General features: G+C 56.9%; 1 protein-coding gene and 1 long non-coding RNA gene across 2 annotated transcripts in view; both read left to right on the forward strand.

The window, feature by feature from the left end:
- Nucleotides 1-13,295, forward strand: part of LOC309678097 — a 68,531-nt gene extending 55,236 nt beyond the window's left edge. Inside the window, exons 2-3 of the long non-coding RNA XR_014269729.1 lie at nucleotides 12,488-12,538; nucleotides 13,285-13,295. This is a non-coding gene — a long non-coding RNA (uncharacterized lncRNA). The remainder of the gene's footprint in view (nucleotides 1-12,487; nucleotides 12,539-13,284) is intronic.
- Nucleotides 902-6,941, forward strand: LOC309678159 (uncharacterized protein; the record flags this gene model as incomplete). Its single annotated transcript, XM_082491118.1, has 7 exons — nucleotides 902-994; nucleotides 2,842-2,967; nucleotides 3,515-3,570; nucleotides 3,854-3,890; nucleotides 5,111-5,236; nucleotides 5,822-5,849; nucleotides 6,934-6,941. The coding sequence occupies 7 exons, from the start codon at nucleotides 902-904 to the stop codon at nucleotides 6,939-6,941; spliced, it is 474 nt and encodes a 157-aa protein (XP_082347244.1).
- Nucleotides 13,296-13,636: the final 341 nt, after the last annotated feature.

Below are 13,636 nucleotides of genomic sequence, written 5' to 3' on the forward strand. Positions count from 1 at the left end.
GTGCGTCTCTCCCCGGTGGGTCCTGGCTGCCGGTGCTGAGCTGGCCGGGGGAAGGAGCCGCTTTCCAGGGAAGGCTCCGGTGAATCTGCCCTTAAACCGAAACTTGCCTCGTACTGCGTGTGATTTGTGTGTGTTAATGCATACCCGATAAATGTGTTTTATTCAATGTATCGGTTACAGGTAAGCGGTCCCTGGCTACATAACCCTCTCTTCTACATTTATTATGGCTTACGGAGAGGCAGTCCCTTCTGGGGAGGGTGTTTTTGAGAGGACAAGTGCCGCTCTGCCTGGTGGTGCGACTCCACTTCATTGCAGAGCTGCAGAAAAAGTCCAACGGCTCCACTGGTGTTTGCACCGCGGGTGAAGAGCCCCGATGTGGTTCCCCCCGATTCGGGGCCACCTCCTCCCGCCCCGCTTCTCCCCGCGCCCGTCGGGGTTTCGCAGCGGAGCCTTCCGCAGAGCTGCGGCCCTTCCGCCGCCTTCCCCGGGCGACGGCCCCGCGGCGCCGGCCCTCTCGCGCGCCGGCCCCGACTCCCCCCGGCACTCCGCTCGCGGGGCCCGTTTGCCCCCGCGCCCCCCCTCGCGGGCCCCCAACGTCGGCCGGGGCCGGGAACGGTCTCCGAGCGGAGCTCGCCGGAGCAAAGGGCGGCCGCGGCGGCCTCTCCCCCGCGGCAGCACCCTCAGCCCGCAGCCAGGAGGGCAGCGCCCGGCGCCACAGCGCGGCCCCGAGCCAGCCCGCCTCTCCCGCCCCGCCGCCCGGCTCCCGGTGGCGCCCGGCGGGCAGGGGGAGCCGCTCCGCCCGCCCCGGCGGGCGCCGGGCCGCGGTCCGCCGGGGCCGGCCGCGGAGCAGCCCCCGCCGCGGGGCCCGTCGGGCGGCGGAGCCCGGCTGGCGAGCGGGGGCATGGCGGCGCCGAGCCGGGCCTCCCTGCAGCGCCGGCTGCAGAGCTCGCAGGAGGCGCAGCACCGGCAAGCGGTGCTGGTGCGGCAGCTGCAGGCGAAGGTGAGGAGCGGGGGCGCCCGCCCGGGGGGAGCTGCCCGGGGCCGGGCCGCGGTGGCGGGGCCCTCGGGGGGCGAAGGCGCGGCCCCGGCGGGGCCCTCCCCGGGCCCGGGACGGCGCCGAGCCCGGAGCTCGGCGGAGGGAGGCCCCGGGAGCCGCCCCGCTCCGCCCGGCCCGGCCCGGCCCGGCCCGGCCCGGCGTGGTGGGCGCCCGGCCCTGCCGCGGGCACCCCCGAGCCTCCCGGCGGGGCTCCGCCGTCCTGGAGGGAGGCGAAGCTTCCCGGGAGATGGGCAGCGCCGGGGCATGTGCTGGGCTGAGGGCAGAGCCGGGGCGGGAGGAGCCCGCTCGCTGCCCGGCTGCCTCCGCTCCTCTTCACGGCGGCTCTCCCTCCCTCCCTCCCTCCCTCCCTCCCTCCCTCCAGCTCCTGCGGTACCGCACTCGCTGGCGAGAGCTGGAGCAGCGGCTGGAAGGCGGCGGGGTGAGTGTGCGGGGCGCTGCGGGAGGATGGTGCGCGTGGCGTTGGGTGGCGCGGGCAGAGAGAGAAGCTCTCCGTGGGAGAGGACAGCGAGCTGCTGCGAGCGGAGGGTTCTGTCCGGCGGCCGTTGTTAGAGCAGCCGGTAGTCCCAGCGATGCCCGTCCAGCAGACGCCGAGAAGAAGGGATTTAGTCCTGTGCAGGAGTGCTGTACTGCTGGGTAACGGTGTGTGCTGGGTCTCGGGAGAGGGCCGTAGGGCCTGTGCCATCCTGTGGCTGTCTCTGAGAAAGAATGGGTTTGGGAAGGCAAGAATGGTGGCGTCCAACATACGAAGCCGGTTCTGTGCTTTCTCTAAGCTTCCCGGCTAAAGCAGACGTGGGGAACGGAGGGTGGGAGCGTAGGAGAGCGTTCCCGGGCTTGAGGTCCACGTGAGCCCTCGCGGTCGTGAGCTGAGGATCCCCCGCTGTGAGAGTGCAGCAGTGGGAGACTGAGGAGAGCTGCTCGCATGGAGGAACCCCCTTCCCCTCCCTTCCTCTCCGTAGTCGCCACCCCGTTGGTAGGCCTGGCAGAAGCCACCAGCTCCTGAGACACCCCCACCGAGGGGAGGGGACAGCGATGGATGCTGGCGGTAGCGAGGAGAAGAGAAGCATTTGACTAAACATTTCCTTTCTTCTTCAGGGCTCCCTCCCAGGCAGGTGGGAAGCCACAGCAGACCACATCCTGGAGAAAACACTGCTTCAGTTGGAGGAGGAGCAGCAAAGGTACAAGGAAGAAGCGTTCCCTCATACTCGGTATCCCGGATGCTCACGCAAGTGAGGGAAAACCTGTCAGTGTTACTCCCCAGGGGACGTGGTTGGGTAAACCGTTTTGAGAGGAGAAAGGTCCACAGCGTGTTCCGTGGTGCAGTCAGAATGCTGTGTGCTGAATGGCTCTGTTTTGAGCGGAGGGCTCCTCTGGGTAACTTTCAAGGGTCCCTTTCCAGCCTGAATTATTCCGTGGTTCAGTAGGTGAGGGACTCGGGCCAATGCTCTAGAGCAGTGATGCGTCCAGTGGTCAGGCAGCAGGAAGGGGAGGCAAGCCGTTAACTGTGGGCACCGTCAGAGTGAAGAGGAAGGGGCAACCAAAAGCGTAGATGGCAATGGAAGGCTTAAAGCAAGGAGAAGGCACCGAGTTTGCCATCAGAGCGCCTTCTGGGTTCATGCCTGAAAGCGCTTTTACTGCCGCTCAGTTTGGGAACGCCGTCAGAGCTGGGGGAGCTGGGAAATGCCGAGGATGCTGCTGGTGGATGGTGGTTGTTGAGTGACCTCACTGCTGTTCCTCCCTTTGCAAGGTGTGAGAATCTGGCCGAAGTGAACGCTCTCCTGTGGCAGCAGCTGGAGAACACGAGCGAGGTGAACACAGCCCTCCAAGAAGATGTTGGCAAACTGAGGGCAGATTGGATGAGGTCCCGGGAGGAGCTGGAAGTGAAGGAGAAGGAATGTTGTGCGGAACGTGAGGTGAGGCTGGTCTGCGGGAATGTCAGAGGCGATGGCAGCGTGGCGAGAGAATGCGTTTTATTTGTGGCCTCGAGACTGTGTCAGCAAGTTGTGGTGATGGAAGTGGCCTACGTGCTGTGGCCGTGCTGCTCGGTCCTAACGGCAAACGCTGCTGTTGCTGGGCGCTGTAGGGCGGTCCCACGGGAGCGCTGGTCTTCCTGATAGGTGTTAAATCTTGGCCCAGAGCCGCAGAGACCAGAGAGAGATGATGAATGGGGCTGAGCTTGCTTTGCTGAGAGCCCCTCCTGCAGGAGGAGGGTGGATGTTGCCTTCTTTGCAGTCAGGTGGCAGCTCTCCTGAGGACGCTTCTGTGGTGCCTCTTCAGTCCCTCATGCCCCTGTTGGAACGGTTCTGAAAGGAGTCCCTGCCATGGTGGTTGTACTCTCTCCCGTCTGAGAGACTTGTACAGTGACAGCAAAGGCTGAACCGGCATTTCTTTTTGTCTTTGCATCTTCAGCGTTATGACAGCCACTTCAGGGATGACCGTAACTGTCTCCTCGACCTGTGGCGTCAAGTGGTGACCTTCCGCCATCGGTTCCTGGAGATGAAGACTGCCACGGACCGGTGAGTGGAAGCTGAGGCGAGATCTCCTGCAGGACAATGTCGCTTCCCTTCTGCACCTGCTGTTTTGAGCCTGGCTGATGGGTTAGTTATGGCTCTGCAGGAGACTCCTTGCTCACTCGCCACGGTGCGTCCTGATGCCAGAGTGTCAGAGGAGTGATTCGTCCCCAAGAGAGATGCCATCTTTCCCGCCAGCTTTTACTCTTGCGCGACGCCGTGCTTCAGAAGCGAGTCAGCTGCTAACGATGGTGGTGTGAACATTGGCCCTTTCTTTGTTATTCTGCAGAGATTTGTCGGAGCTGAAGGCAGAGCAAATGAGGCTTTCTGGCTCCGTAATTGCAAACTGCTCCCGCCTCAACTCCAGCGTGATGTGCTTACAAGCGCAGAGGGACGTGGAGAAGATGGAGCTTCAAGAGAGGTAAAGGTGTTTTCAACTTTGCTGTTACAGAATGACAGAATGACAGAGAACGGTGTGGGTTGGAAGGGCCCTGTGGAGCTCCCGCCAGTCCCAGCCCCTGCCAGAGCAGGGTCACCTACAGCAATTGCACAGGAGTGCGTCCAGGCGGGTTTGGAATGTGTGCAGAGTGGGAGACTCCCCCACCTCTCTGGGCAGCTTGTGCCAGTACTCTGCCACCCTCAAAGGGAAGAAGTCCCTCCTGAGGTTTAGATGGAACTTCCTCTGCTCAAGTGTGTTCCCGTTAACTCTTGTCCTGTCACTGGGCACCACTGGGCAAAGAGTGTTCCCATCCCCCTGGCACCCTGCCTTTAAGTATTTATAAGCATTGATAAGATCCCCCCTCAGTGTTCTTTTTTTCTAGACTAAAAAGCGCCAAATCCCTCAGGCTTTCCTCATAAGAAAGACGCTCCAGTCCCCTCATCATCTTTTTCTGGAGCAGCTTTTTGCTGGACCCTCTCCAGCGGTTCCCTGTCCTTCTTCAAAGAGGGAGCCCAGAACTGGACACAGTACTCCAGATGTGTCCTCCTCAGGGCAGAGCAGAGGGGGAGGATGTCCTCTCTCCACCTGCTGGCCACACTCTTCTTGATGCGCCCCGGGATGCCGTTGGCCTTCTTGGCCAGCAGGGCACATTGCTGGCTCACGGTCATCCTGTTGTCCACCAGGACTCGCAGGTCCCTTTCCACAGAGCTGCTCTCCGGGAGGTCAGCCCCAACCTGTACTGGTGCATGGGGTTATTCCTCCCCAGAAGAGGAACATTCCCTTCTGTGGCTGCGTCTTGGATTCCTCGATGGGCAGCGTAAAGAGAGCTCTGTCTCTTGTGCAGGCCTTTTGCTCCCCGGGGCTGTGCTAAAGGAGTTAGGAGAGATTTGCCCATCACCCTTATAGGCACTGTGGCACCTCTGTACTGACAATTCCTCAGTCAGGGAAATTCCCGCGTTTTTTACGTGTCAGTAGAAAGACATTGGAAATCGGTCCAACTGCCATCTCTGGGACACAGTACGTGCTCTTGGTTTTGGAAAAGAGAATGTGTTTACATTCAACACTCGTCTGCCTTTCTCTTTGCACAGACTGAAGGACTTAGCGGCGCTTGAAGAAAAACACTCCTTCTTACAGTGTGAGTTGGTGGTCGCGAGAGAGGCACTGGAGGAATCGCACCTTCAGAGGGATCTGCTGCAGCGAGAGAAACGTGAGCTTAGCACGGCCCTGGAGAAGGTACGGTCACCTTGTGAGAGCAAGACCCCCCCCCAGATGCTGTTTGTGGCAGCAGAAGAGGGGGAACATGTTGTGGTCCTTCTTGGGGAGCGGTGCTGAGGCCACAGGGGCTCTTTGGGGTAGTTGTTCCCCCCGTGCTCATTGGGAGGGCTGAAGTGGGGGTATGTCAGAGCCACGCAGGGGTGTGGAGCGTCCTCTGGAAGGCAGGGAATTTCTTGCCTCTGTTGTCACGTTGTTCTTTTGTCTGTGCAGGCAGAGCAGTCAGTGGCAGAGCTGAGAGGGGCTCAGAACGCGCTGAGTGCTGAACTCGCTGATCTGCGTGTGGCAACAGCCAACGTGAGCAGTAGCAATGAAGCTCTGGCACTGGATAAAGTGCGGCTGAAGAAAGTTGTGCTGCAGGTGAGCAGGGTAGGCAAAGGTCTTGGCAGATGTCTGTCTCCAGCTGCTGCTTCTTTTCGGAGCTCGTGCCCTCCGACAGTATGACTGACTGACGATGGAAATGTTGTTCCTTTTTCTGTCCGAGCCAAACCTTCTTCACAGTGAGTCTCAGCATATTTGATTTGCCGTGTGCTTCTGTGCTTGCAGCTGGAGCGAGAGAATGAATCTCTGTCAGGTGAAGTGGAGGAGCTGGAGAGAGCCAAGATCTCTGCCCAGGAGCAGCTGAGGCTGTGTGAGAGAAGAAATGAAGAGGTGTGCGCAGAGAAAGCGCAGCTGGAGCAGCTGCTGAAGAAAGCCGAGGAGCAGCAAGAGGGGCTGCGGGTAGAGCTGAGGATGGTGGCAGAGGAGAAGGAAGAAGCCCAGGAGAAGGTCACTGAGGTGAGACCAAAAACCTGGTGCTTGTGGGCGGGTGTTTGGCTGCGTGGCTCCGTGAAGCTGTGTCTGTTGGGTTGTGCAGTGGTTTTGCCAAGGAGAGACTCGGCAGCGCTGGAGGTGAGAAGGCTTTGTTTGCTCTGTCTTGGAAAGGTGTTGGTGTGTTGCAGAGCTGTTCTACAGCTCTGGGAGTTGTCCTGCGCTTCTGCAGCCCGCAGCACAGGAGGTCTTTCTCCTGTAGGCGCTTCAGCCGCAGCAGTGGGTGGCTCTGCCCAGAGGTGCCGAGAAAGGCCTCTCACTGTGTTTTGTCCCGCTTTCAGGCTCACGGCCAGCTAGAGTGGGCGAGCAGTGGCCTGGAGCAGTTGCGGCAGGAGTCCTCTGGCCAAGGGCAGGCACTGGCCGAGGTGTGCCAAGAGAAGGACTTGCTGGTGCGTGAGAAGGCTGCCCTAGAGGTGCGACTGGCAGCCACGGAGCGGGACAGACAAGGCCTTTCCGAGCAGCTGGCAGAGGCCAGGTAAAGGCAGGGAGGAGACCCTGGGCAGGGCAGGGTGTAGTGTCTGCAGAGATCACGGTGGCAATCATTCCACGAGGATTTATTGCATCCTGTGTGGAGAAGTTATAGAGGGAAGAAACGAGATTCTGTGCTTCTGCTGTATCAGGTTTCTGAGATCAAATTTGACAACTTCTGCTTTTCAGAAAGAAAAAAAAAAAAGGGAAAGCAAAATTGAAAAAAGAAAAGGAAAAAAACATGGAGATGTTTGTCCACCTGTATGGATACGTGTTTCTCCTCTCTGATACTTCTGGTTCCCATAAAATGGAGTTGTGGTTTCTCAGCCGTGCTGCTCAGGAGCAAGAACCTCCTTTGTCTTCCTTTTGGCCATTTGCAGGTCAGTGAAGGAGACCCTGGAATCCCGCCTGTTTGAGGCTCAGCAGCGCTTATCGCAGCTGGAGATGGCCAGGAGTCATCTGGAAATGCAGCTGCACACAGTCACGCAGGCCAGGGAGGTGATCCAAGGTGAGAGGCTGGTGTTTGTGGAGCTGCCCCTGCCTGGGGAAGGTGGTATCCAACAGCTCTCTGTCCGCAGTGCTTCTGAGGAGTGAAGGAGCTGGAGAGAGATCCCTCCTACCCTGAAATCCAGATGGCTTCAGGTCAGTAAAGTCCGAAGCGTTGTTTGTGCAGGCACTGAATCTGCCGTCTGTCCTGTTTGCAGGGGAGGTGAAGTGCCTCCGATGGGAGCTGGAAGCAGAGAGAGATCTCCTGAAGCGGGAACGGGAAAAGGCGGCGCGACAGCTCTGGCAGACAGAACAGCAGCATAAGGATAGGCTCAGACTTCAGGAGTCTGATCACCAAGTGGAGATGAACAAGCTCCTGCAGGACCTGGTAGGAAACAATGTGCTTCCGAATTCTTCCAGCAAGCTGTGTGGGCTGGCGTTAGGAGAACAGTAGCCTGAGGGTGTGAAATGGCAGCAGTCATCTGTCGTCGGCCACGCGGTGCTAGGCCGGGCAGCAGAGCCAATGGGTCGTGCTTGAAGGCACGTGAGGACCCCCAGGACTGTGCTGGGACAGGAGGTGCAGCCACAGAGTCAGCGCGGGCGTAAGGCATGTTCAACAGCAGGTTGGGTGGTCCCCACCCAAAACACGGCAGCAAAGGGGTAGGGTCTTTCCAGACTCCCGTCTGCCCTGAAGTCGACTCCAAACATCGCTGCCAACTACAGTCACGGCAGCTGCGTTCCTTTCTTTGTGCCCTTGGAGGGCTGAGAGAGGTATTGAAGCATATGGAACAGACCCCTTGTCCTGGTACTTGAGATGGTGGCCTGTCTTGTGGGTCGGGCATCAGGGTGCGGTCTCTTTCTGACCCGGCAGTCCATCTGCACCTTTTCATTGATGAAAAGGGAGGTGAGCTTTGAAAAGAGAGACTCTGAGAGCAGAGAGAAATCCTGAGGAGAGAGGTGCTGGGAAAGAGGCAGCCATCAGAGAGGGGGAGGTACCATCTCCTTCTCTCCCACCTGCTGACCCTCCGCTGAAGTTCCTTGATAGGACCCGCTTTAGGGAGGGCCCAAAGCCACTGCTGTGCACTGTTGAGGAGGGGGGTTGTGGGACGGATGAAGCTTCACATAGTTTTGAGGAGCTTGGCTGGGACTTCATCTTGAAGTCTTTTCCCCCACTCATCAGGCGAGCGAGCGGGAAAGGCACCATTCAGAGCTGCGGGAGATGCTGGAGCAATGGCGGGAAGAGAAGGCAGAGACAGAAGAGGAGCACGCGAAGACGCTGTTTGAGATGAAGGAGAAAGTTGCTACTATGCAAGCTCAAGAGGAAGAGGAAGGAAGCAGAGTGGAAAATGCCAAGCAAGAGGTAAAGAGTGTGAAAGGGGAACTTGTGTGGTTCTTTGCAAGGCTGGAGGTGTGGGAGATGGCTGGATATGGGGCTGCGTGGAGCATGCGCTCGGTGTTTTCTCCGTGGAATTTGGTGAGGAGAAAGGCGAGCAGGGCTGTCTCTGAGACTGGGAATGGGACGTCTCATGGGAAGCCACATAGGAAGGAAACAGCAGAAGAGGAGGGAGCCCCTCACCAGCAAGGCGAGACACTTGAGAAAAGCCGCACGTTTTCCTGTTAGATGACTAAGAGTTTGTGGAAGATTGAGTCCCAGACGGAGGGTGGATGGACCGTGTTTATCCTGCCAGTCTCCCTTAGGAAGCGGTGTCTCCAAGGGGGCAGACGAGGAGCGAGGGGACCAGCAGCAGAGTGCCTGGAGAAGGCGTGAGCCCACGCGTCTTTGAGTCTCGGCACCCAGATTTTGTAGGGGAAGTTCCAACCCGTCTTCTGTGTGTTTTGTGCAGGTCCTGCTGGAAAAGGAGCGTGAGAAGAGTGCTGTGTTAGAGAGGCTGCGGCAAAGGGAGGGAGAGCTGCGAGAAGCGTACCAGCAGGTGGAGCAGCTCAGGCAGGAGGTGAAAGAGCAGCAAGAGAAGGGGCAGGTGAGTGTGAGGAGTGGGGGAGGTTGCAAGAAGAGGCGGTTGGCAAGTGGCCGTAAGCTGGGAGAGGCAGGTACGCGAGTGAGGGGCAGGAGGAAGGAGAGAAACCCCAAGTCCTGGGTCCGAGGAGGCCAGGACTACTGCAGGCCCTGAAAGCCCAGAGCCTTGTAAGCTCCAGAGCCGAGCAAGAGGAAGGAGGGGTTCCTGTGGCAGCAGAGCTGGGGAGCAAAGCAGAAAGAAGTGGCTGAAGGAATGTGCTTTGTAGACGGAAAGAGGAAAAAGCTGAGCCCGACGGCATGTCCCAGTAACTGCTCTGCATTTGTTTTCACAGAACATGACAGAAAAGCTGCAAGCAGAGCTGCAGGAAGCTCAGAGTGCGATGAAGGCAGTGGAGAAGAGGCACAAGGAAGATCTCAAGACCATGAGAGAGGAGATGCAGATCCTCCATCAGCAGAGGGATGCCCTAGAAAACCAGGTGACTGCCACTGGAGAGGGAGTTCAGATTTAGGCTGAAACCCAAAGATAGGTAGGTGGAATTGTTGAGTCTTTTCCTCCCTGTTTTGCAGCACGAACGAGACAGACTGCAAGCAGTTAAAGAAAAACGGGATTGGGAGCTAAAACGCCTTGAGCAGACTCTGACCAAGAAGGATGAAGAGATCGGGTCCCAGAGAGACAGAGTCAGGTCTTTAGAGAAGACTCTGGCAAGGAGGGAACAAGAGCTGAGGAGGCAGAGTGAACTCCTGAAGCAACTGACATCGGCTTTGCGATGGAAAGGTGACGACGAGACGCTAAAGAAACAACTCCAGAAACTGCAAAAATGGGAGGAAGAGGAAGCGGAGAAGAGGAGAGTTCTCCAGGAGAGAGAGGGTCTCTTGCAAAGGCAGAAGGAGCTCACCCAGCAACTGGCAGATGAGCGGGAAGCAAAGCGGGAAGCAGTGGAGCGTGTGATTGCTGTTTTGAAGCAGACGGAAAGCAGAGAAATGGAATGGAAGGAGAAGGCACAAGCACTGACTGGTGCGCTTTCCAAGAGCGAAATGGCCAACGGGACTCTGAGGGAAGAAATCGCCATCCTGCAGAGTATGGTTTCCGAGAGGGACAGGGACCGGTTCCATCTTCAGGTAGGCACTGTCACTGATCGTCCCTCTACTACAAAGTCTATGAAGGATTCTAAAGGTCTTTCCCATCAAGATACGGGAATGTATATTCCCATAAGTAGTTGACCTGCTTGTCAGTTGGGGGTGGGGAATGGGTTCTCTCCTCTCTCGGCAAGCAGAGTGTCATGGTTAGGGATTGGCATGAAAGGGCAGAGCTGAGCAAACTCATGTACTAAACTGAGTAGAACTTTGTAAGGACGGCTGAAGGGCTGCGACAGTGCTGGTGCTTAGAGGATGCTCTGAGAGATGGAGATGTCTGAGGTACAGCTTTTCCAGGGTATTAAAGGAATGGAATTCGTACCATTGCCTGGTGAGGCTGAAGGCTTCGTTGGGCATCCAGCATGTGCTTGTGCCGCAGTCCAAAAAGCACAGAGGCAAATTTGTGTGGATTTCTCCAAGCTGATCTGAGCCAGGTACTGCTGGCAGAACTGCTGCAACAGCCCGTCCTGCAAACTTGCCTGGGACCCTGCCCGTACTTTTAGCATTTTGTTAGTATATGGGTGTATAAATAATGCTGCTAAGGAAATACTGTATTTAGGCATTATACACTTCTGCATTACTTGAGAAATATTACTACCAGCCTGGTATGGATGATGACAGGTATTGTGTTCTGTTGATGGGAAGCAGAGAAGTGACAAGGGCAGGAAGTGTGAATATGAAAGCAATGGGAGATTTCAGTTGCATTCATCTCAATCAGGTATGCAACAGCGTTAGATGGAGCAATGCAGTTGCAGCCGTATGGATGGGTATGGTGCTGATATCAAGGCTACTTATAGAGGCTGTCAAAGATTGCTTCAAGGAGCAGCTCATCCAGAAACCCCCGAGAGGGGAGGTGCCTCTTGAGTAGGTTCAGCAGCGCACAGGGCTTGGCTGATCACGTGCTTTTTTCCAAAGAGCAGTTCTGTAGTGATGATGTAACGGGTAAAGGGAAGGGAGAACAAACCCAGAGTATTTTACGACTGCAGAAATACGTGTTTCGCCCACATCCTGCATGGTTGTTTGTCCAAGGACAGAGAGTGGAACTATGGCCAGGAGAGTTTATAGTGGAGGTCAAAAAGGATGACCAAAGTTGTTAAATAGCTTCCCTAAGAGGAACCTGTAAATGTGGAAGTCTTGAAGATGGACAAGAATGGCTGAGAGAGGGAGCTGGAAATACTGCAGACCTTTGTAAAACCGTGAAGTGGTGGAATAGGAAATGAATGTTTCCGGTCTCTCTCTGAAGAGAATGGGGGACGTTAAACAAAACTAGCAGGCAGCGTGTCCAGAATAAACAACTCCAACGTCCACAATTTCTCCAGGGTGATGAGGAGGAGGGCCCCTAGGAAGGGAGTGTGTTGTTTTGGGACGTAACACTGTCCATTCCTGAGTCCGGTCACTCCCCGAGATGTGTCGATTGTGGCCCTTCTAACCTTTCTGTGGCACCAGCTCACGTGATGTCCCCTCTGAATTCCCAGCAGCCTATTGCAGAAGGGCAGCAGCTACCATGGCCCTCGGAGAAGAGACTCCTGTCGGAGCGGGTGGAATGTCTGGAGCGAGCAGTTGCAGAGCTGGACCTGGAGAAGACGGAGCTGAAGATCTACAACGCTGACCTGAGGAGGACTCTTGAGGAGGTAAAACAGGCTTTTGCTGCCTCTGCAAAGGCTCCCGGTCCCCTGGAAGACACCGCATTTCCACCGACAGCACCTTGGAGTCCTCTGCTTGTTTCCTTCCCTCTGCCCCTTTCCCCCGTGGACACACACTTTTGTCTTTTCCCTCTCTCCTGGTACCCCGTTGCCTTCGCAGATGCACCTTCACTGTGGTACCCCCCTTCTTGCCCCAGGGTCCCCGTACACACACACACTTGGCGCTCTTGTGTCGGGAAGGGGTTCCTCTTGCTCTTTCTCTTCCATGGGCTACTTGGAGTGCTCTTTGCCCCCGGCGTTGTGGGGTGCAATGAAGAGTCTGTGAGTAGAGAGCTCCTTGCCCTGATGTCCAGAGGTGCCTTTGCTCGTCGTTTGGTGGCAGGTTTCTGTGACCCTTTCTGCTATGCAACGTGCAGGTGGAGCGTGAGCGGAGGAGACTGAAGAGACGTTGCAGAGGTTGGTCGCTGCCAGATGCTGGTGGAGTTTCTCTCGCTGATGCTGAGCAGCCCAAGATGCCTGCTTCCAGCCAGGTGAGAACAGACCCTTCCTTGGTGGAGGCAGCTCTGGCCGTATGGAGGAAGGATGGGAAATGCCAGTGGCAGCAGGCTCCCAGGGTAGACCTCACAGAAGTTGAAGATAGACGGTGACCCTGACCAGAGTGGAGACCATAAATAAATCCTTGCCTTTCCTTTACAGGAGGACTTCAACGCGCGCTGCCGTCGTTGAGTAGCTGAGTTGCAGAAGCAGGTGAGGAGCAGGAAGGGTCTCCTTGAAAGCCACTGTGGCTGTAGTGATGGGCACAACTTTGCCCGATGCCAGAGCCCGAGTTTGGTTCGGCTGTCAGGAAGGGAGTCCAGCAGGCAGTGGGAATACCCAGTGAGGCACGTCTGTGGGCCTCGGCCAAACAGCATCATTCCCCGAGGTGTAGTCTCTGATGTGGCCACAGATCAGGCAGGGTGGGAGGGGGAGTGGAGGAGACTTAGACAACTGGAACTGACCGGAGAAGAGAGGCTATGCGAAGGACGTTCCCCTTGAGTGTTCCTCATCTCGATGACCCTCCCTGTTTTCCCTTTTCACACGCTCGCTGCCAAGTTTCTAAACTAGATGATGACAGAAGAGCTCTTCAGTGCCCTGTGTAAGCAGCAGCCCTCCTGCTGAGGAAGAAGCCTGTGGGACTGAGGGGGCAGCAGCGCAAATCTGTCTTTTAGAAAAAGGAGTTGGGTTACTAAATGCTGTCGGAACCTCTCTCGTTCATCTCCACCTAAGGTCTGGGTGTTGTCTGTGTGAATGGTATGCCAGAAAGCAACTGGACTTATTGGTAATGTGAGCTCAGGTGAGAGTGACTCTGGGAACCTGTGACTTCCATTCCAGGAGGACAAGTGTTTGTCGGGGCGGGTGTCAGTGGGTGTGTCTTCCTCAAAGCCACTACCGTGGAGCTCCATATGGCCCCAAGAGCGTGGGCTTGTCTGAGCTCGGCCTTTTGCCTCTTTCAGCTATCCCGTCTGCAGACGATGCCGGCGCACGATGACTGTGCCAAGACCAGCCCGAAGTCGAGAGACCTTCGCCGAGAGCTGCCGAGTCCTGTGCAGCCGCGGTGGGGGAGCCCAAAGCTGCTGCTGCGGCAGCAGGGACTCAGGAGCTGGACTGGACCTTATTTTCCTGCCACGGAGCAGCTGCTGCATTGCGGGGTCTCTGTCTTGTGCCCTTCCTGGGAACGTGTTCTGTGTGGCTGTGGGCAACATGGGGGCAATTGTCCTGTTTTGGTTTGTCTCTGAGTCCTGGTGGGGTTTTATGTTGCTGTTCATAAAAGCCCTTTTGCAGTATTTTGGAAGGAGAAAAGAGTGG

The sequence above is a fragment of the Vanellus vanellus genome, assembly GCF_965231255.1.
Source record: "Vanellus vanellus genome assembly, chromosome: 15".
In the NCBI taxonomy this organism is placed as follows: domain Eukaryota; kingdom Metazoa; phylum Chordata; class Aves; order Charadriiformes; family Charadriidae; genus Vanellus; species Vanellus vanellus.